Here is a 21,690-nt window from a genome sequence, read left to right as displayed (position 1 = left end):
GACCCAATCAAAAAATGGGCCAAAGAGCTAAACAGACATTTCTCCAAAGAAGACATGCAGATGGCTAACAAACACATGAAAAGATGCTCAACATCACTCATTATTAGAGAAATGCAAATCAAAACCACAATGAGGTACCATTACACGCCAGTCAGGATGGCTGCTATCCAAAAGTCTACAGCAATAAATGCTGGAGAGGGTGTAGAGAAAAGGGAACCCTCTTACACTGTTGGTGGGAATGCAAACTAGTACAGCCACTATGGAAAACAGTGTGGAGATTTCTTAAAAAACTGGAATTAGAACTGCCATATGACCCAGCAATCCCACTTCTGGGCATACACACCGAGGAAACCAGATCTGAAAGAGACATGTGCACCCCAATGTTCATCGCAGCACTGTTTATAATAGCCAGGACATGGAAGCAACCTAGATGCCCATCAGCAGAAGAATGGATAAGGAAGCTGTGGTACATATATACCATGGAATATTACTCAACCATTAAAAAGAATTCATTTGAATCACTTCTAATGAGATGGATGAAACTGGAGCCCATTATACAGAGTGAAGTAAGCCAGAAAGATAAAGAACATTACAGCATACTAACACATATATATGGAATTTAGAAAGTGGTAATGATAACCCTATATGCAAAACAGAAAAGGAGACACAGAAGTACAGAACAGACTTTTGGACTCTGTGGGAGAAGGCGAGGGTGGGATGTTTAGAGAGAACAGCATGTATATTATCTATAGTGAAACAGATCACTAGCTCAGGTGGGATGCATGAGACAAGTGCTCGGGCCTGGTGCACTGGGAGGACCCAGAGGAGTCGGGTGGAGAGGGAGGTGGGAGGGGGGATCGGGATGGGGAATACATGTAACTCTATGGCTGATTCATATCAATGTATGACAAAACCCACTGAAATGTTGTGAAGTAATTAGCCTCCAACTAATAAAAAAAAAGGAAAAATAAATAAATAAATAAAAATTTTATTGAAAAAAAAAAAAAGAAAAATGAGAGGAAATCAAAAGGAAAAGCCCTAAACATAATTCTAATATTCAACATCCAGATCCCAACACAGTTAACTTTTTGGTGTACTAACTAAACACTTTATATGCTTATATATGTGTATTTTTATGCTTCTTATACAAATGAGATACCATATTATTCTGTAAATTCTTTTGCCTACTATACAACTTTTCATGTCACTGTATGCACTTCTGATTCATAACTCTTCATGATTAGATTCTGTATAGAATATAGACTAGATTTCTTTAATGATCATTTTCTTCTATTACTTAAAAATGTTTAAAGCTATACCAAATTTTGAGTATTTTATACACATAGAATTGACCTCTGGTGTGTGGTGTTAGTAGGAGTGCAGACTCATTTTTTTCTATATGAATAACCAGTTTTCTCAGCATCACTTTAAAGCTTATACTTGCTCAACTGATTTTCAGTGTCAGCTGCAACATACTTGAGAATCAGCTTAGCAATCCACTATCCATCCCTCAATGCCCACCAGTCAAAATAAATACTTTGTTGGGATTTTAAATTTAATAAAATAAATCTGTGGATCAAATCTGAAAAGCAATGGCAACTTTATAATATTGAATCTTCCTATTCATGAACATAGTATTTCTTTCCGTTTATTTAAGTTTCCTTTAATCTTGCTCAATCTTTTTATGATTTTATATATACAGACCTTACTTGGATTTTGTTAAGTCTCTTCCTAAGTAATTAATATTTTTGATACTACTGTCAGTGGCATCTTTTAATTACATGTTCTAATTATTTGTTGCTGGTATACAGAAATGCATTTTTAAAATATTGACCTTATAAGCATCAATTTTACTTTAAAAATCTTAATTCTATTTAATATATAGATTCTGTTATATTTTCTATGTAAAAATCTTATCTCCTGCAAATGATGACTCCCTACTGTCTGCCTCTCCATCATTATAAATTGTACATAAATTTTATACTATCTGATATTTCCAATACCTAATATTTGCGTGGGTGATGTGAGTTTATTGTTGTTTTGTTGGGACTCACTCATCATGCCTTTCTTTTTTTAACTGTGGACACATATTTATATGGGAATTATTTGAAGTCAAGATTAAAGGGAGTTCATTTAAAAGGGATTTGTGTGTGTTTCTGGCAGATGCCCATGGCTACTGCTGAAAGAGGGCCACTTTAAACTGAATTCTCAGCTTGAAGGTTTGAAGACTACTGAGGTAGACAGAGCTAGTCCAGTAAAAAAAACTCACACATGAGGGCTAGCTTGTACTTAGAAACTGTCAGGAAAGATTTTTTTTTCCCTTTACCAGTGCCAAATTTTAAGATAAGTAGATGTCCTTCTTGTCTGCTATGGGAACAGTTTTATTTCTAGTATACCCTTTTGAGCTTTATGTAGGATTGTCTTTGAGACTGCCCTCTATTGCTCGACCTGGGCTTTGTCAAATATCATCCATATCTTTCAAGGTTGTGAACACTGGAATTCAAGATCCTCTGATTTGTCAAAAGTCCTCAGCACAAAGGCCAGTATCAGTGCCTGGGTCATCTCACTAGGACCTCACTTTGAGTTCATTTTGGCCTTACTTTACTACCAGGTCATTGATGCATTTAAAAATATATTTATATATTTTAGTCATTGTTTTTCTTTATTCTCATTGGGAAGTTTGTTAAGGGCATCTAGGTTGTTAAGCATCCTCCACTTCATTTCAGCTGTAACCTCTCATATTCTAGATCTTTTCATTTCCAATACCTGTTTCACCTCCTAAATCTCAATTTCTGATATCGTCTCTGTGGCCATCATCTCCTGTATTTGGATGCCTCTCATTTACCAGTCCCACCTTAACAATTCTTTAACTCTATGAGGACTCCCAGTTCATTCACCCTCCCAAATATTTACTGTCCATTTACCTAGGTTCTCCCTCATCCATATTAGAGTCTATGCGGGGTCCCTCTATTGCAAAATACAATATAAACAGTACCTTCTGGAGCTGTGCCATGCTGTGGTACTGATTTTGTGTTCCATCATCATAATCACTCCCTTAGACACACTCTCCATGTCCTTTTGTTTTTTCCCCTCCTATCATCTGACCAAGCACAGTTATTGATTAAGTCCCTTACTTATCTGCCTACATTGTACCTGGTTCTAGAGGAAAGCAAGCAACTATGCCAACTAGCTTCCTTCAAAGTTCATGTAGTTTCAGGATGTTTAGCAATCCTTCTGTATTTCTCTAATCAGTTCTCTCTACCATCTTTGAAAGCAGCTTCTCTCTGCAAACCCCAAGGCTTCCCTTTCTCAGGGAACCTTCCCTTATTCCACTGAGACGATGGAGTCTAACACTGAAGCACGTCCTCATCCACCCACCACCAACCTCTCTGCATTTGTAATAGAGTCTCAGCTTTCCCCCTTGTGACTTCAGATGAACTATCCATTTTCATATCTAAGGCCAACCTGTTCACCTGTGCACAGGATCCCGCCCTTTCTTCTTCCTCCTCCCATCACCACCAGTGAGTGATTCTCTTGTCATTCTGCCCTGTCATGCTCCTGCCCTGAGAATGAACACATTCTCTCAGATTATTTTTTTCTTGAAATAAGAGACAACTTCTCCTGGGAAGAGGAAGTTGATGTACTTTCCCATATTCATCCAGCTAAGTAAAACTAAAAACCCTTGGACATTACATATAAAAGAAACCTAAGGAGTCTGAGAGGTAGAGAGAAGAAGGCAGATCAGCTAGGGGCTTTGAGACCTGAAGAATGACATATGGTTAGTTTCTATGTTGGTTGGTTGTTTGCCTCAAAAATCCCAGACTTGGAGCTGAAGAAGCTGGCAACCCACAAATACCAACAGGAACAGACAAAAACAAAACAAAACAAAACAAAACAAAAAAACCCTTAACCAAAGCCTGCTTTGCCTAGACAGAGAACCAGGAATGGGTCATCCTGGTGAAACAGAAAACTTTTAGAATTATCTAAACAGTTCTGGGCTTCCCAAGTGGCTCAGTAGTAAAGAATCTGCCTGCCAATGCCAGAGATACAGGAGATGTGTGTTCGATCCCTGGGTCAGGAAAGATCCCCTGGATTTCCAGTATTCTTGCCTGGAGAATCCCATGGACAGAGGAGCCTGGTGGGCTACAGTTCATGGGATGGCAAAGAGTTGGACATGGCTGAGTACACACGCACGAAAAGCTCTACTCTAGCCAAAACCACAGAAAACCACTGACCCATTCCCACCCATGCCAGCAGTCTTAGAGGGAAGCCTAGACTTCAGCCTCCACCACACTGTACCAAGGCACCCCAACACACCTGCCAAAGTGGTGACATAGGGTGGCATAGGTGACATCCAAGAGGGATACATAGGGAGCTGGGACTTCTCTCCCCACCAGGCAGGGATGACACATGCGGTCCTCCCTTCCCTCCTCACAGAACCAGTGGTGACCACACGGGGAGCCTGGACTTCCAGCCCTACCTGGCAGTAACAAGGCCTCCCTCCTTCCCAGACGGGGGGCTGTCCAAGAAGGCCTAGTCTAGCTTCATGGTTTTTGCCATCACCCAGCCGCGGAGAGGCACTTCTGCTCCTCCCAGCCAGGAAGGCATTGGTGCAGTCCTTATGAGGATCCGGCCCTCCCACTGTGGCCTGGCGTTAGTGAGGAGCTGACAATTTTAAGACAGCGTGGCCTTTACCTTCTAGGTCACTGTGTAACCCCAGTGCCTGGAAAAATAGGGGCTAGATGGGTGATCTTGCTTAAATCACTCATCCCTCCTATGTCTCAATTCGTTCCTCTGTAAACTGAGAATGAAAATAATAGTACCTGCCTGTAGGTTGTTGTGTTGACTCATTTAATCCTCACATGTAAAGCTCTGAGAATAGAAAGTGGCAGCCATTGCTGGTGCTCCTTGCCTTGTTGCTATTCATTCCTCACTGATTTATGTGCCTCTTAAATATAGCTTTAGACATATTTCATGAGTTTTGATTTGCATGTTTTCATTATTTTTATTTTCTAAATATTCTATGATCGCAATCATATTTCCTCCTTTATGCCCAAGAGATATATAGAAGGGTATGTTTGAATTTCCAAGTGGGTGGGAAATTTCTGCTTAAATGTTCCTAATTTATAGTTTTATTGTTCTGTGGTCAGAGCATGTCTGTGCACTTTGTGCTTTAGGAGATTTATTGATGTTTTCTTTTCAGTCTAGTCCATGATCTATTTTTAAAAAATAATTTCTTCAATTAAAATTGTTTTTCCCTTTTTCCTCATTGCAAAGGCTTTTATGCTAGGGATATATCCTATAAACATACTTTCCAACCCACCAAACTAGACAGTTAAATGAAATATTCAATAAAAGCTTCAATCATGTTGAGTTAAAATGCTTTATTCCTGTTCAATTTGCAGTAAGCACAGATTGCAGATTCCCCAGAGGGAGAGAAATGGGAGCAGGCATACTCAGCCTTCAGGTGTGATTTGTTAGTTGTTTCAGCTCCCTCTTTTCACACACCCCCTTTTTTTTTCCTTGTAAAGAAGGTCTTTAATTCTAGTTGCAGAAGATGGTAATTTCCAAAAGTGGCCACAGCAGTATTTCTGGCCCCACATTGCTGTTCCAGGACCTTGCCACTTCCCATCAAGGGGTGAAGATCCATCTCCTTCCTCTTGAACCAGGGTAGAACTTGATGACTGCCTCAACGAAAAGAAGAGAGGTGGATGTCATGTTGGGTGTTATGTTGTGGACTTCCCAGCTGGGTCATAAATGGCAGTATAGCCTCTGCCGGGCTCTCTTGTGATGCTCACCCTAGAAAGCCAGTCACCATGTTGTGAAGAAGCTCAGGCTACATGGAGGGGCTGCTCTTAGGTATTAAGGTCCCACAATAGCCACCATGTCAGCAGACATATGAGGGAATGACTTCAGGAGATCTCAGCCCCTAGTCATCCCCAGGGTCCCTGCCTGAATTGTGACCCACAGACCCAGTAAGCCTTACAAATGGTTGTTTTACCACTGGTGGTTTACAAATAGTGTTTTATCACTGAGTTGTAGGATAGTTTGTTCCTCAGTTGTAGTAACCAGATCTCTACGGATGAAGTGGTCCCAGCTAATCAGAAAATTCCAGTAAGAAGTAGGGTGCTGTAATAACAAAAACACTAGGAGCTGGGAGACCTAGGTCATAGACTAGATTAACTCATCGTTGACTTTGGGACCTTGAACATAGCATGTAACCTTTCTGAGTCTTAGTATTTGACCCTTTTCAGCCCCTCCAAGTTCTACTATTGATTAATGTCTTGATATAGAACATTGTGTATTATAAAAGGTTTCGTATCAGAAGTACTCTGTCTCTTGAGAGATGGCATATCTGTATTTAATCAATGACATTCTTGATTTTGCAGTTAACTCTTACAGGGAAATCTTATTTCCCTTGTTTCCAAACTATTGGAAATAATTTTCCAAAGTATTGACAGCAGAGAATAGAATCATTTTTTATTAATGCAATCTTAGCATAAAATAAACTAGAAAGCTGACTGGGCATCTGCTGCAAAAGGTGGGCTCCAGTCTCAGTTCGTGGAAACATATTAACCACTGCTTTGATTACCGACTTTTATATTGTCCAGTGATCTTTGCCTGCTCTTTTGGGTATTCTTTATTTGTTACAAGGTGACTTGCTGCCAGAATATGCTTACTGAGATGGTACTGTCTAGATTCAGCAGTTTGAAAATGTTAACTATGCCTTGCAAAGCTAAATCGGCTAGGTGATATATAAGGCTGGTTTCTTGGCAGTTGTAATTCTCTAGTAGTTTCATTGTGAAGAGGAGTCAGCTGTTATTCCACATACTACATTTTAGAAGAAGCTAAAGCAAGTGTGCACGGCGTGCTTTCCAATGCACAATACTGCACAGTCCCTAGGGTGTGATGACTTGGGACAACCGCCCCAAATCAATATTCAGGGGACCCACCCAGGCTGGCAGCTTGTCAGTGACTCAGGAAGCACCAGCTGGGGCCCCATTACAGGCTTCTACTCCCCTCACAGAGAAAGTCTTCACTTAACTCGCTTTCCTGGATTCACCAGAATCACTGCTCACTCCCTCTATCCCCCAGCAGTCCCACATACAGAACAAAGTAGGTTAGCCTCTCATATGAATTGTATGCTCCCTGAGAAACAGTTGTTTCCCACATCTGTTTATGACAGTTGCATTTTGTTATTTTAATGATGTGGTTTCATTAAGTATTACATAAATAGATGGAATACAAAGACAAAAAGAGTTGTTTCTATGAATAAGTCAAAAGCTTCATAAAGTGTGAGTGATATAGCTGCAGTAGATTGTGGGAAAAACACTAGAAGAATTCTGCACTCAGGTCCATTCCCCTTTCTCTGCAAGTTTTCACTCTCTTTGAAAGACACCCATATTTTAAATCTCAGTTAATATGTTATGTGCTGTGCTGTGTTTAGTTGCTCGGTCGTGTCCATGTGGCCCACCAGGCTCCTCTGTCCATGGCGATTCTCCATGGTGAGAACACTGGAGTGGGTTACTGTGCCCTCCTCCACGGGATCTTCCCAACCCAGGGATCGAATCCAGGTCTCCTGCATTGCAGGCAGATTCTTTACCATCTGAGTCACCAGGGAAGCCCAAGAAAACTGGAGTGGGTAGCCTATCCCTTCTCCAAGGGATCTTCTTGACCCAGAAATCGAACTGGGGTCTCATGCAATGCAGGCAGATTCTTTACCAGCTGAGCTACCAGGGAAGCCTTAATATGTTATGGGTGTGCTTTATTCAAGAGTAATGCTCTGTGCTCAAAGGCCTTGCCCCAATGTCAAAAGATTGCTCACCAATACACACTTGTTTTCAGTTAAACAAAATATTTGTGGAAATTTCCATTTTTTGACTTGTTGCTTTAACCTACTTTTGAACAGAGCAACACAAGCTCCTAAGGAATAAGTCGGCTTGAACTGTACATGAATCCAGCTCATCTCTACTCTCTGTTTCATTACAACAAAGAGCCATACAGACTGCCCTTTCCTGCTGCCAGACTACAAACTGCCACTCTGTGACCTTGTTTTCACATCAAGGATCCTCTTCAGCTTTAGATGCCCACAAGCCATTTCTCCCCCACTCCCCGGACTCATTCTAGAAGAATGTGCTCTGGCCTAGCCTCCACAAACCTCACGGGGATGGTTCCCAGTAAGTTCGTCTACCCTGGCCATCCTCTGCTAGTGACCCGAATCTAAAAAGACCTCTTGGTTCAGGCAGCTCCCTAGTGCAGCATCCTAGTACAACACCTTCTCTTCTGTGTCTCAGCAGAAACGCATATGTGTTTACTGGGCATCAGAATTTATTGGGCACCTATCACGTTTCAGGCTTAGCACCAGGCCTAGTTTTGCCACAGTGAATAAACTGTGTTTATGTCATGAACCATGGACATATAGTATGAGCAGAAGAACAGTAGTTAAGTCTTTTTTTTTTAATTGATAAATTGGTAAACTAATGAGGGAGAATTTTCATTGGGAAATTGTTAGTTTGTCTTTAGGTATGCATTTATATATGGTACGTATTTGTATGTGTTTCTGTGGAAATTAAATGGGCATGTAATACTTTAGTTTAATCCAAATTTTTCTCTAAGAGGGTCAGAGAGTAGATATTTTTGGCTTTGTGTCATAGGATCTCTGTGACAACTACTAAGCTAAGTAAGCTCTAATAGTGTAAAAACAGTTATAGATAATACATAAGTGGATGGCAGTGGCTGGGTTCCTATACAATTTTATTTCCAAAAACAGGCAGGAGCTCTAGTTTGCTGACCCCTAGAATCTATCAAAATACCTTACTGCTTCCCCTAGTAGCAATTAAACTTCCTCAAGCCTCTTTCCTAAAAAAAAAAAAAAAAGGAAAAAAAAGTCAAAATTCCACATCACTGCAAGCAATCGTCTTGTACTTACCGTTTCTACATCCCTACCTCTCATTTACCCCCAATGCCAGACAATCTGACCTCTGTGCTCACCGCCCTCTGAAATGGCTCTTATCAGAGTCACCAGCAATCTCTGTGTTGCTAAATACCTCAGAGACTCCAGTCCTCTCTTTCTTACTCACTCTCGCCACCGCTTACAACATAGCCAGCCACTCCCTGCTCCTGGAAACACTCTCCACTCTTAGCTTCTGAAACCTCACGGGATGGGTTTTCCTTGTATGGCAGTAGCCACTCTTTCTGCCATCAATCTTCTCTTGACAATCTCTAAATGGTAAAGTTACTCAGGGTTCCATCTTGGGTTCTGTTCTACTCTCCTTTGGGGACCTCATCCACTTTTTAGCTTTAAATGACTTGCTGAAAACTCCCACCTTTATTCCTCCTGCCCAGGTCTTCCCCCCACCTACCCTTTTCCTGCCTCACATATCTAGTTGCCCACTTGACATTTCAAGTCTCTCAGGTGTCAAACAGAAAGTGCTGAATAAATATGACTGAATAAATAAATGAATTTACCTGGTTGCCCAACAGAAACCAGAGTCTCATCAATAGCCCCTCCCTTTTGCTCACTTCATGCATGACCAAAATGTAAGCCTTCTCTTTCCTAACCATCTCCTGGATCTTTCCTGGCTCTCCATGCCTAATTGCCAGACAAGTACAGCTGCATCTGTTGCTGAAATATTGAAATATCAGTTCTCCCATACTGGTTGCAAAGAGCTGCTAGTCTAAGCTCCAGTTGTGTTGGCCTCACCTCTGGTGCCAGCTGCCTATCCAGCCTGGCCTAGCAGAGAGATGTCTGCAGACCCTTGTTTTTGATCAGTCGCTCCATCGTGTCCAACTCTTTGTGACCCTATGAACTGCAGCATGCCAGTCTTCCTTGTCCTTCATTATCTCCCATGGTTTTTTCAAACTCATGTCCATTGAGTTGGTGATACCATCCAACCATCTCATCTCCTGTCATCCCCTTCTCCTCCTGCCTTCAATCTTTTCCAGCATCAGGGTCTTTTCCAAGGAGTCGGCTCTTCCCATCAGGTGGCCAAAGTATTGGAACTTCGGCATAAGTCCTTCCAGTGAATATTCAGGATTGGATTGATTTCCTTTAGGGTTTACTGATTTGATTTCCTTGCTGACCGAAGGACTCTCAAGAGTCTTCTCCAGCACCACAGCTCGAAAACATCAATTCCGTAGACATTGCTCAAGGCTAAAGCTACCAACCATCCTGATGAATTAATGCTCATGCAAAACTGATTTTAAAGATTTTAATATTACCCTTACCTAATACACTGTCACTAAAATATTCTAGCACTAGGAAATCATCTCTCACCCAGTTCATTGGAAAAAGCCATCTAACTGAGCTCCCTACCTTCTCCTCCTGCCTCCTCAAGACTCTGCACAGCAGTCAGAATGATTTGTCTAAAATACAAGTTGATTGCAACTCTCCTCTACTTAAAACCTTTAAACATGGATTGCTTTTGCTCTGTTACTAGGTCATGTCCGACTCTTTGCAACCCCATGGACTGCAGCATGCCAGGCTTCCCTGTCCTTCCCTATCTCCTGAAGTTTACTCAAACTAATAGATAACCATCAAGATAAAACCCCAACTCCCTAATAAAGTTCACCAGGCCCTTCATGATCTGACCTTTTCATCCTTCAGATCTCATCTCCTCGGAGACGTCCTCTTGGAAACCATGTTAAGTAGGCTCTTTCTCTTACCGTTGCAGCCATTTGTTTTCTTCATTGCATGGATGGCAATTTGACATTATGTTGATTTTTAAAAGTCTGTTTCCCCTACTAAAATATCGGCTCCTAAGGGCAGATGCCATGTGTATCTTATGCTCTGGTATATTTGTATATTTGTGAAGCTGATAAATCTGGTCCCCTGAATCTCTTCTAGCTTTGTGTCTTGCCCCTTTCTCCCTTGTAATCTATGATTTAGCTGTATGCAGCCAGCAAATATTCAAGAGACATTTGATCGCAAACTATTCTCAGTTCCTTGAATATTCCAGGCTACCTACCCTTTGCTTGGAAGGCTTTGGACGCTGGTGTCCTTTCCCCTGAACTCCTGCTTGACTTCCAGGAATCAACACTGTCATTACACCCTCCCCTTTGGGACATTTTGCTTGTTAATCCCTCCAGATCAGAACCCTCAATACTATCATTTAAATGCCTGTTTCCCTTTCTGCTTTCCTCACTAGATGGTAAGCTTGTAGAAGGCAAGAACCATTTGTCATTTTTCATAGTTGCATCTAAGACAACTTGCTTAGTGCCTGGCAAACATTTAGCAGGCCAATTCAGCCCTAAAGCAGACACTCGAAGTCCTGAGAGGGAGTCAGTGAACTTATATCCATTTGGGTGTTGATATACTATTTGTAAGTGGGATATCTTCCCCCAGTAGTAAAGGGTTTTGTTTGTTTTTCCTAAGAATGAATTTTCCCTTAGTGAAAATTTTCCTTAGTGCTTCTGTGATAGGCAGTGACTTCACCTGGAACTCACTGTTTGGCTTTATGGGAAGAAAGTGGTTCTTAGTGGGAAGTACAAAATATAGGTTACTAAAAAGATCTCTAGTGAGACTGGATTTTGTAATGTCTTAGAGGACACCAGAAGACAGCAGTTACCCTTCTTTGAAATAATTTTTTTGTGTGTTCATCCTGAATTCATGTAATTCAGTTAAAAAAAGAATCTCTTTCCTCTGCTTGTTAATGGTGGTTTTATGGTTTCATTCTGCTGGGCACATAAATATGTTATAATATAAACAAGTCAATGGTGTAATGAATCATTGCAGTCTTATTGTGTGTATGTTTTTACTACAAATCTTGGGGAAAAAAGCTACTCATGCTTTGCATTTTTAAATTATGCTAATGTGATTAGTCATTATGATCCTACTTACTCTTCATGATGGATGAATGATGTCTAAGAATCCGATGTACTTGTGAGGGACCTGATTAGTGCTTGAAACCCAATCAAGAAGCTGATGATGGATTCACATAACACATTAAAAAGTTACTTAGGACAGAGGAGTTGATCGTTGCTTATATAAGATTGTATAGAGGAATAAAATAAGTGTAAATTGTCCTAACATACATTTTTTAAATTAAAAAAAATTTTTATGATGTATATTTGATTTTCAGTGTTCAGGTATACAGCAAAGTACTTCAGATATACACACACACACACACACACACACACATATTCTTTTTCAGAATTTTCCACTCTAGTTTATTACAAGATATTGAATTTAGTTCCTTGTTCTATACACTAGGCCCTTGTTGCTTATCTCTTTTATATATAGTAGTGTATATCTATTAATCTGAAACTAATTTATCCCCTCGCCTTTGCCCTTTGGTAGCTATAAGTTCTAATATACATTTTTATTCTTCCATGAAAATATCAGTTGCTGGCATAACCTTTGAATATATTTTGCCAGGATATGTCCAGGCCACTTTTTTTTTTTTTTTTGCAGTCAAAGTGTGAAAATGACAGAGTAAGCTACTGTTATTATTTAGTAGGAAAATTCACACATTCACATCTGTAAACAGGTGTTCGCAAAGCCCAGACTTCGAAATAATTCACCCATTCTTGCATTTTGATGTTGCAATCAAGCAAAATGAAAAACAGAAGAGACACATTTTGGTTGATTATTATCCTGCCAAATCAGATTGTTTCTGTTATTGTCTTACACAAATATGAAGCTCAGAGGGCAAAGTGGGAAGCAGGGAGAAAAATATGGATGTGTGTGAGGAAAGAGAAAGGGTGGGGTTAGAATTTTAAATGAGTCCAGTAAATTGAAGACTTGCTTAACACTCTCAGAAATAAAAGTCAGTAGAAAAAGTAGTTTAGAAAAGAAGCACTTTACATTCAGTTTTTTAAAAGACTATTTTAGAAGCAGAACCCTCTTTGCAGAAGAAATCTTACAAAGAATCACACAAATATATAAAATAGATAGGAAGAATATTTTTAGTAAACATTGTATTAGTTCAAATTTATCACATTTTTTCGAATTCACTGAAAAAACAAGACTGTTTTGATAATACCTAAAATTAAAATTAGGGGATAAGTAAAAATTATCATCTTACATGAGCTTCAGCAACAAATTTATTTCTGTGATTTCTTCTTGCATATTATCAAGGTTCTTCCTGATCACAATGCTAAACTGTGGGAAATAGAGTTCCTAAACAAGTTACCATTTCTGTAACAAGAAGGAGCTTCATTTGTCCTGAGGGGTGCACCAAGAGGTTTAACCTGAGGAGGCCATGAAGCATGTTGCTGGCCTCTATTGGGTTATCATTTTGTATGTGACACTTGAATGTGCCTATTTTTTAAAATTTTTCAAAATATTGTTTTATACATATGGTTAAAAATTAAAATTCCAATGGAATGTTCGTTGACCCCTTGAGTCTCCTCAGGGCTTCCCTGGTAGCTCAGACAGTAAAGAATCCGCCTGCAATGCAGGAGACCTGGGTTTGATCCCTGAGTTGGGAAGATCCCCTGGAGGAGGGCATGGCAACCCACTCCACTATTCTTGCTTGGAGAATTCCATGGACAGAGGAGCCTGACGGGCTAGTCCATGGAGTCGCAAAGAGTTGGACACGACTGAGAGTTTCCTCAAGGACATAGAAGGGTGAGGCAGTGTGAGGACACTTCTGACTGACCCTCTCTGAGTTGGAGACGTCTCCACTCTACAAGGAGGATTTTAACAACAGATTTGCTAGCCTCACCACACCCTCCCCCCACCCCCACCCCTATGTTACCCTACTACAGGAATAAATGCTGTATTCTTTTTCCAGTATTTTGTCTCAGTCAATGGCATCACCATTTTAGGAGCTGAGGCCCCTTCAACTTTCCCTCTTCCTCATCCCTAACCTTTAATACCTCATGAAAGTCTATTCATTCCATCTCCAAAGTGTCTATGAAATCCATCCTCTCATCTCCTGGCTCTTCTACTGCAGTGACCTCAAGGCTTGAGCTTTACCCTCCCTCTCCCAGCCAGAGAAATCGGTCATCCCCCTGGTTCAAAGCTAGGAATGCTATCTTTCTCTTACCTGCTTGAGACCAAACCCCTCAGCATAGTACAGAAGGCCCTCCACTGTCTGACCCCACATTCTCCAACCTCACAGGCCCTGAACTCATCACCTAGATGCACCTTATTCTCTGCATCTGTTTTCTTTGTGCCCAGAGAACTCTTATTAGTCATCCTTCAGGTTCCAATCCAAACATTACCCCTTTCCAAAGCATATCTTGAGGCTTCCCAGGTGGCTTGGTGGTAAAGAATCTGCTTGCAAATGCAGGAGTTTCAGGAGATGTGGGTTTGATCCCTGGTTCGGAAAGATCCCCTGGAGTAGGAATGGCAAGCCACTCCAGTATTCTTGCCTGGAAAATTCCAATGGCAGAGGATCCTGGTAGGCTACAGTGCATGGGGTCACAAAGAGTCAGACATGACTAGCGACTGAGCGCACACAAAACATTTCTTGATTTCTTCAGGCAAAGCAAATTCCGTTTCCTTTACACTACTCATGCTCGAGGCATTTGCTCCATCTTCTTTTACTGGGATTATCTGTTTATGTCTCTCATTTCTCTAATATATGGTGACCTCTTAATGAGCAGGCTGTCTCTCATCCATTTTTTTATCCCAAACACCTACCATCACACTTGACATGTGCCTGAGATATGGGAAACTCTCTGGTCTTTTTGAACTGTTCATTACAGCACTTCATGTGGAGTTTGTTCCTGATCTGTATAGTGATAAACCAGCAGAAACCACATTGCACCCTGTAGAATCCCTCTGGTCTAAATTGTCAGTTTCTTTTCTCCTTCAAGCTCTCCATGCCTTTGGGCACCTAAATCTTAATCTTCCTCCAAATGCATTAGCATATTTCTGACTTGAATTTCAGCTCAATTGAACTGAATTACAAAACATCTTTTCTCTATGGTGTTTGCTTTCCCAAATTTATTTATCCTACTCTCTCCCACATGATGTGATACTTCCCTGGTGTTTGGAATTTCAAAAAAGAACTGATTTATCCTGGTTTTAGCAGGTCAGAGTTTTGGGGGAGGATTACTTATCCTGCTCCAAGTAACTTTGGTGTAGAGACTCTTTCATTTTGTTTCACCACTACATTTTATAATCCTTCCCAGGAGAGCTCACATGCAAGCTATCGCTGATTTGCAAATATTAGGTCCCCTGCCCCCATATTTCTTAGGCCTTGAAGATGCTGAAATGAGGTTGTGATCTGAATCAGTTTTGTATATTCATGTGAATATGCATCTGTTACATTCTTTTCCTTGTCTGTCTTTACAATTCAATAAAAAATTCATCCCATGATATCGTTACTGCTTACAAACTCGTTATTCCTGGTCATTTGGATATTTTATAGGTTTTTCTTTTATCATCTTTTATTTGATTCATAATTTTCCTTGAAGAGAATTCAACAACACCTACTAGGATGGGTACTTTTTCTCAGCCACTCAGTGGTATCCACCCCTTTTCAAGGCATAACCTTTCCTATTTCCAATCCTCTCTGGGTTTGAAAAAAATAGCCTGGCAATGGTTCACTAAGAATTGTAATTTAATCCTTTGGAATAACAGGCTTTTCATCTGTGCTCCCTGCAATGATCTGAGATCTGCCACACAATCAGTTCCTTAGAAAAGAACAATGCTACTCAGAAGAAAAAAATTACTGGCAACATGGAAAAAAAATACATACATATATAGCTGGTAGAAAATACATATATTTATAGATATGTAATATACATGAAACGATTTATAAAGTTTTTAAATTTAAATTAACCTTGAGAGTGAATGGCATCAAATTATGAATTATCACTACTTTTCAGAAGAGGAATCAGAACATTTCTGATAGCAGATGAACTCGAATGAATGTCTATGCTTTTGATCCGGACTGTGTAAACACAGGCTCATACCTAGGTAGTTTTGTGTTTATGTTGGTGGAGTCTCTAAAGTTATGCTTACAGTTCCAGGAACAATGTAATATTTCAGAAAAGACAAACACAGACCTAATTCTTACCTCTCATGGTCCTCGACCTCAAGAGTGTTTGTCCAGGTTGTTTGGTGTCCCTGTGTTTTATGGAGCAGGTTACTGAAAAAAAAAAAAAGAAAAAAACCACTGCACAGGTGCAACCCTGTATGTCTATAACATTACATGTATATTTGTTTAAATAGGATAGGGCCGATGCCCTCTTTTTGAGACAGTCATAGGTCATCAGCAATCTGCATAGTAATTTATCACCTCGTTTTCAGTCATTATCACTGTTAGTCAACCATGTGTTCTACAGCCTTCACAGAACAGATAGTTCACTGGAATTAGTTAGATGCTTTAAGATTCATTAGCATCACCACTATTACTACAAATCACACCATTTATTTAGCACCAACAATGTGCTGAAGAAAGCAAGTTGGCACAATCTAAAGTGGATAAGAAACAATCCCAAGTGTAAAAGGAGCTTGAGCTCTGGGCAAGGATGAGTGAGGGCAGATGACTGGCAGACTCTCAGGAAAAAGGCTATCGGAGTGACATATTTTCATACCCAGAATGCAGCCTCCTGGAAGGACATATACTTTGCAAAAATCCTTTTCTTTCTCCCAGTGGCCTGATAATCTGTAGAAAGTAAAGATAGCTGACCAGAAGGCATATTTAAGATGAATTTGGGCAAACTGCTCATATTTATGGCACATTATTTATTTTTTTTCTGCAAAACCTATTGGAACTAGAACTCTCTTGAATCCTTCTGAGCTGAAGTTGGTGTCCAAAAGCTGAAGACATGTGTCTCAGGCTCCCTCCCCTATAAGCACAGGCTGCCTGTGCGATGTCCAGAGAAGAGATCCACTCAGTTAGTTGAGGTGGAGTATGAGAGGTTGAGTCTGAGTTTAGCCCACAGAATACCGTATAATACAAAAGGAGGCATTTCCTTCTGATCTAATTATTATTGCAATCAACTTAAGGTTCTACTATGCCTTATTTGGCATATAAAGGACAAATCTAATACTCTTTTTCCTTTCTATAAAATATAAACATTCAGAGTTCAGTGACCCTTAATGTGATTATGAAATTTGGCTTGGAAGCTAAGTTAAAGAAAAAGTAGAGAAAGAATTTTTTTCTTGTCTTTCATGGTATCAGCCCAAGCTTTGAACAATGCTTAAGAATGAAAGAAATCATTTAGAGAGAATGTTTGTGTTCCTCTTTTATACGTTTATTTAATACTTTTATAGATTTTGAAAGTGAAACTGTTAGTTGCTCAGTTGAGTCTGACCCTTGGGGCCCCCATGAATTGTAGCCCACCAAGCTCCTTGAACCTTGGGATTTCCCAGGTAAGAACATGGAGTGGGTGGCCATTCCCTTCTCCAGGAGATCTTCCCAACCCAGGCATCGAACCCAGGGCTTCTGCATTGCAGGCAGATTCTTTACCATCTGAGCCACCAGGGAAGCCCCTAGTAAAAGAATAATTCATATCAATAAAAATTCACTTTATTTTTATTGAGAATCAGTACATTTAAAGTCATCTTATATTTGATGAGTAAATCTGAATTATTAATGAAATTTTCAGTTTGCACAAAAAATCATACATTTTTCTTTATAGGAGATGTGATATAATTTTTAACATTTTATAAAAAGTTATAGGATAAGCTATTATTTCTGGGGTCTGATTTGCAATAAGATAATTATTTGATCCTTTTGACTTCTGGTTGTAAATTTAAGGCTAAAGACACTCCATATTTTAATAGGCCTAGGTTTTCTATAATGTCTAAATATTCATAATCCCTTTAATATACTCCAGTTAGCATCTGTGCACATAAGTGTAACTGAGATAGAAAAAAAAAAAAAAGCTCTTTTCCACCTGAGTATTTCAGTTTGGTATTCTTGGTATGATATGAGTACATTTTTTTAGAAAATGGCTGCAGAAGAAAAAAGTAAGATAGAGAAGATAGAGTTCAAGCATTCTTAAGTATCTGGGAAGATTTTTTAAGTAAATAAAAAAGCAAAAAAAAAATGGTGGGCTTTTTCAGAAAACAAAGAGAACCAATATATTTCATCATTTATTTATTGTTTTGGAAAAAAATTTACAAACCTGTAAATACCCTTCCCAAACAGCTAAAATACCCTCCCCACAATGACTGATGCCATTGGCAAGGTTGCTATGTGCAGAAAGAAGACTGAAAAAGATAAAGTACAAATGTTGTGGGTTTTCATTGTTATTATGAGAAACTAATGTTTTCAGACCTTGGATATGAGAGGTAATTTACATGGCCGATTATGAGAACTCTCATGGAATGATTGTGCACCTGCATTTGGTCAAACAGAAAGAAAACTCTTGCACTGAGTAATGTACCATATGCAAATTGAGGGATCAAAGGATCCTAACAGCTGGCATACAAAGAATATTTTATAGATTCTTAGGGAGCACTAGTCTGAAGGCATTCAGATCTTCCACCAGGCTGGCAAAAGTGTAGCTTAGGTAACCTTAACTGGAGTATAAATGAAAATGGCTTTTGGAGAAAGGGAGAAATGTTACGGCCAAAGTCCAAAACTCACTAGCATTGATAACAGCATCCAGAAAAGTGGGAAGAGCCATTAACAAAGTCTTTAATTAGAATGTTTTTTACATTCCTTCCATCAACTGAAAACATGTTTAATATGCACTTTCCTTAATTTATTTTAGTCTTTTCTATTTTTAAAAATTTATTTTAGTTGATTTCCTGTGCTGTGTTAATTGCTGCTGAATAGCAAAGTGACTCAGTCACATGCATATATACATTCTTTTCAAACTATTCTTTTCCACTATGGTTTTTTACAGGATACTGAATACCATTCCCTGTGCTATACAGACCTTGTTTTTGTCTATTCTGTATATAATAGCTCTATCTGCTAGTCTCAAACTTCCAGTCCTTCCCTCTCCCACACACTCTCCCCTATGGCAACCAGAAGTCTATTTTCTACGTCCATGAGTCTGTTTCTGTTTTGTAGGTAAGTTCATTTTTGCCATATTTAAATTCTACATATAAGTGATATTATATGGTTTTTGTCTTTCTCTTTCTGAATTACTTCACTTAGTATAATAATTTTTAGGTCTGCCCATGTTGCTGCAAATAGCATTATTTCATTCTTTTTTGTGGTTGAGTCGTATTCTGCTGTGTACGTGTATGTCACATCTTCATTATCCGTTCATCTGCAAACGGACACTTAGGTTGTTTTCATGTCCTGGCTCTTGTCAGTAATGCTGCTATATTTCAATATTTACTGCCAGAAAAAGATAACCTGCCTGAATTTCTTAAAAGACACATAGGTGAATATCATAAAGAAATATAGGTGAATTTCATAAAGACATATTGGTGAGTATAATAAAGACATATCAGCACACTCCTTACGTTTCCAGGGCAGAGTGGGCACATCTTTGGTCAACGCACAGATTAAATGACAGTCGTGCTTGAAGGCTCAGCTGTCACTTGAGCAAAGAAGTTATTATTCATCAGAAACAGACTGCTAACAGGACTTGAGAGACAGTGTAGCCTATGGAAAGAGTTCTGGACCATCTGCAGCTTCAACTTGCTCATCTGGTAAATGGGGATAATCACACTTGCCCTGCCCAGGTCATATTTGTTGTGGACATCAAACAAAGTCTTAAGAGGTGAACGCACTCTGTAATGTATAATATGTAATGTGCATAATGCAAGGGATTATTCTTAATGAATGAATTCACGAATAGCTATTCTTTTATAGGGATTAGAGAAGTCCTAAATCCCCAAAGAGATTGATGTAATTATCTCAATAATTATTTGACCCTTGTATTTATTTTAGTTAATAATCACATGCATCTCTTATTTAGGGAAGAAAGCTGCATTTCCTCTGTGAGCCACCCTTCTGCCTATATTCAAGTCTGCTTTCTTTGTGTTTGCATTACTCAGTGAACTCAGCCAAGATATCAACAGGGAAGTCTTCTTTTTTATTAAAATGGGCTATTTTGGCATGTATGTCCTAACTCTAATCACCAAGACAAGCCCCCCCCCCCAAAAAAAAACCAATGTCCCATTCCATGTGATTCCAGAACCCTGGGCTTCCCTCATTCTTGGCCCACTGACCAAAAAAGGCTACCATTTTAGCAAAATTTACACACACCACTGCTCCTCTATGTAAGTTTTAGAACAGCACATTCATAATACTATACTACGAAGCATCATGAGAAATAATCAAGGTTCAACTGTGCTCACAGAGCAGCCCTTTATTTTTCTCTTTCTAGAAAACTCACAACTTGGCATCTAGTCACAAAATTTTAGAAGTTCTTGGCCATGCCAGTAAGCTTTGAAGTGTAGAGGTGGATAAGCCCTGGGATGGAACTTTCTTGACCTAAATTTTACATGCTTATCATTTGGTAACTAACTTTTCTTGCTTTTTTGTTGTTGTTGTTGTTGTTTCCTTTGGAAGAGGAGAAGGCCTTGTAACTGAATGTATATTTTGCAAAGGGTTGATAGCCTTTTTAATAATAAGCCTGAGTTATAACAGGGACCATGTGTAATACTCTTTCTTTACCTCTCTGGAAGTGCCTCTAGACTTGCAGTTCTGGGAGGGGCCTCTTCTTTGTTGTTTAGTCACTAAGTCGTGTCTGACGTTGCGACCCCTTGGACTGCAGAACATCAGGCTTCCCTGTCGTTCACTATCTACCGAAGCTTGCTCAAACTCCTGTCCACTGAGTCAATGAAGCCATCCAGCCGTCTCATCCTCTGTCACCCCCTTCTCTTCCTGCCCTCAATCCTTCCCAGCATCAGGGTCTTTTCCAATGAATCAGCTCTCCTCATCAGGTGGCCAAAGTGTTGGAGCTTCAGCATCAGTCCTTCCGATGAATGTTCAGGGTTGATTTCCTTTAGCATGGACTGGTTTCCTTGTTGCCTTCAGGTAACTGGGCTGTCTTACTTTGTAACCTTAAGGCTCAAGGTCAACTCTGGGACCAATATTTTTCATTTGTAAAAAGCATTCTTGAGTTGAGGATCTCAAAGCCCCTTTCAGCTCTGAGCTACACCTTCAAAGATGATCCAGTTTAGTCAGTGCATAATCCTGAAAAACGCACTCTTAAGTATTTGAGACCTACCCTCAACATCTCTCATGAAAACTATTTCCTATATTAACTTGAGTTTTCATTCAAACTTCTACAACTGAAAACTATCTATCAACAGCAAAACCCCACAACTAAAATAATGTTTTTGGTGGTTTGTTTTTTTTTTTTTTTTTTTTTGCAAAAGACCATTCAATTTTCAACTTATTGGATTCATTTTTCTACTCTATGGGGGAAAATATTTGGAGTATTTCACTGTGAACAATTATACTTTGAGTGACAAACATTTACTGTGATGATCACTGGAAAATCAATGCTAATTATTGGTTAACCATCTTAGCTGGCTAATATCTAATCTAAGCTCTGTCATTAATGGGCCAAGTGGCCTAGGATAAACTTCAGTTTCCCTGTCTGCAAAGTGGGAACTGAGCCAGTGACCCAGGTCTTGAAAAGTACTTGTAATCACTCTTGAGTCTCAGAGGGCAAATGACCATGGGCACCATCTGACACTCCTTGGAGGATGCATTTACTCTTTGAGGCCATTAAGGGAACCATTTGGTACTGTAGCAGTGACTTACTGATGTTGCCCCAGAGGTCCCAAAGACATAATGCACTGTGCCTATAACTCTTGCTTTCTTTGTGTGTATCAACTAATCTATCAGATGGTACCTCTGATAGATC

At 39.6% G+C, this 21,690-nt stretch overlaps 1 protein-coding gene across 2 annotated transcripts in view; it reads right to left on the bottom strand.

Annotated features, from left to right (window-relative positions):
* Positions 1-21,690, bottom strand: part of UMAD1 (UBAP1-MVB12-associated (UMA) domain containing 1) — a 339,161-nt gene that overhangs the window by 13,767 nt on the left and 303,704 nt on the right. Inside the window, exons 5-6 of one of the 2 annotated variants that reach the window (XM_065939073.1) lie at positions 15,975-16,046; positions 8,832-8,859 (exon numbers count right to left, since the gene is read on the bottom strand). In XM_065939073.1, coding sequence (XP_065795145.1) covers positions 8,847-8,859; positions 15,975-16,046 — 85 coding nt within the window. In that variant the 3' untranslated portion in view covers positions 8,832-8,846. Of the gene's footprint in view, positions 1-8,831; positions 8,860-15,974; positions 16,047-21,690 lie in introns of those variants that run through there. The other variant, XM_065939072.1, reaches the window with a different exon arrangement.

The sequence above is a fragment of the Muntiacus reevesi genome, chromosome 6 (assembly GCF_963930625.1).
Source record: "Muntiacus reevesi chromosome 6, mMunRee1.1, whole genome shotgun sequence".
In the NCBI taxonomy this organism is placed as follows: Eukaryota; Metazoa; Chordata; class Mammalia; order Artiodactyla; family Cervidae; genus Muntiacus; species Muntiacus reevesi.
This window is presented reverse-complemented; position numbering and strand designations above follow the sequence as displayed.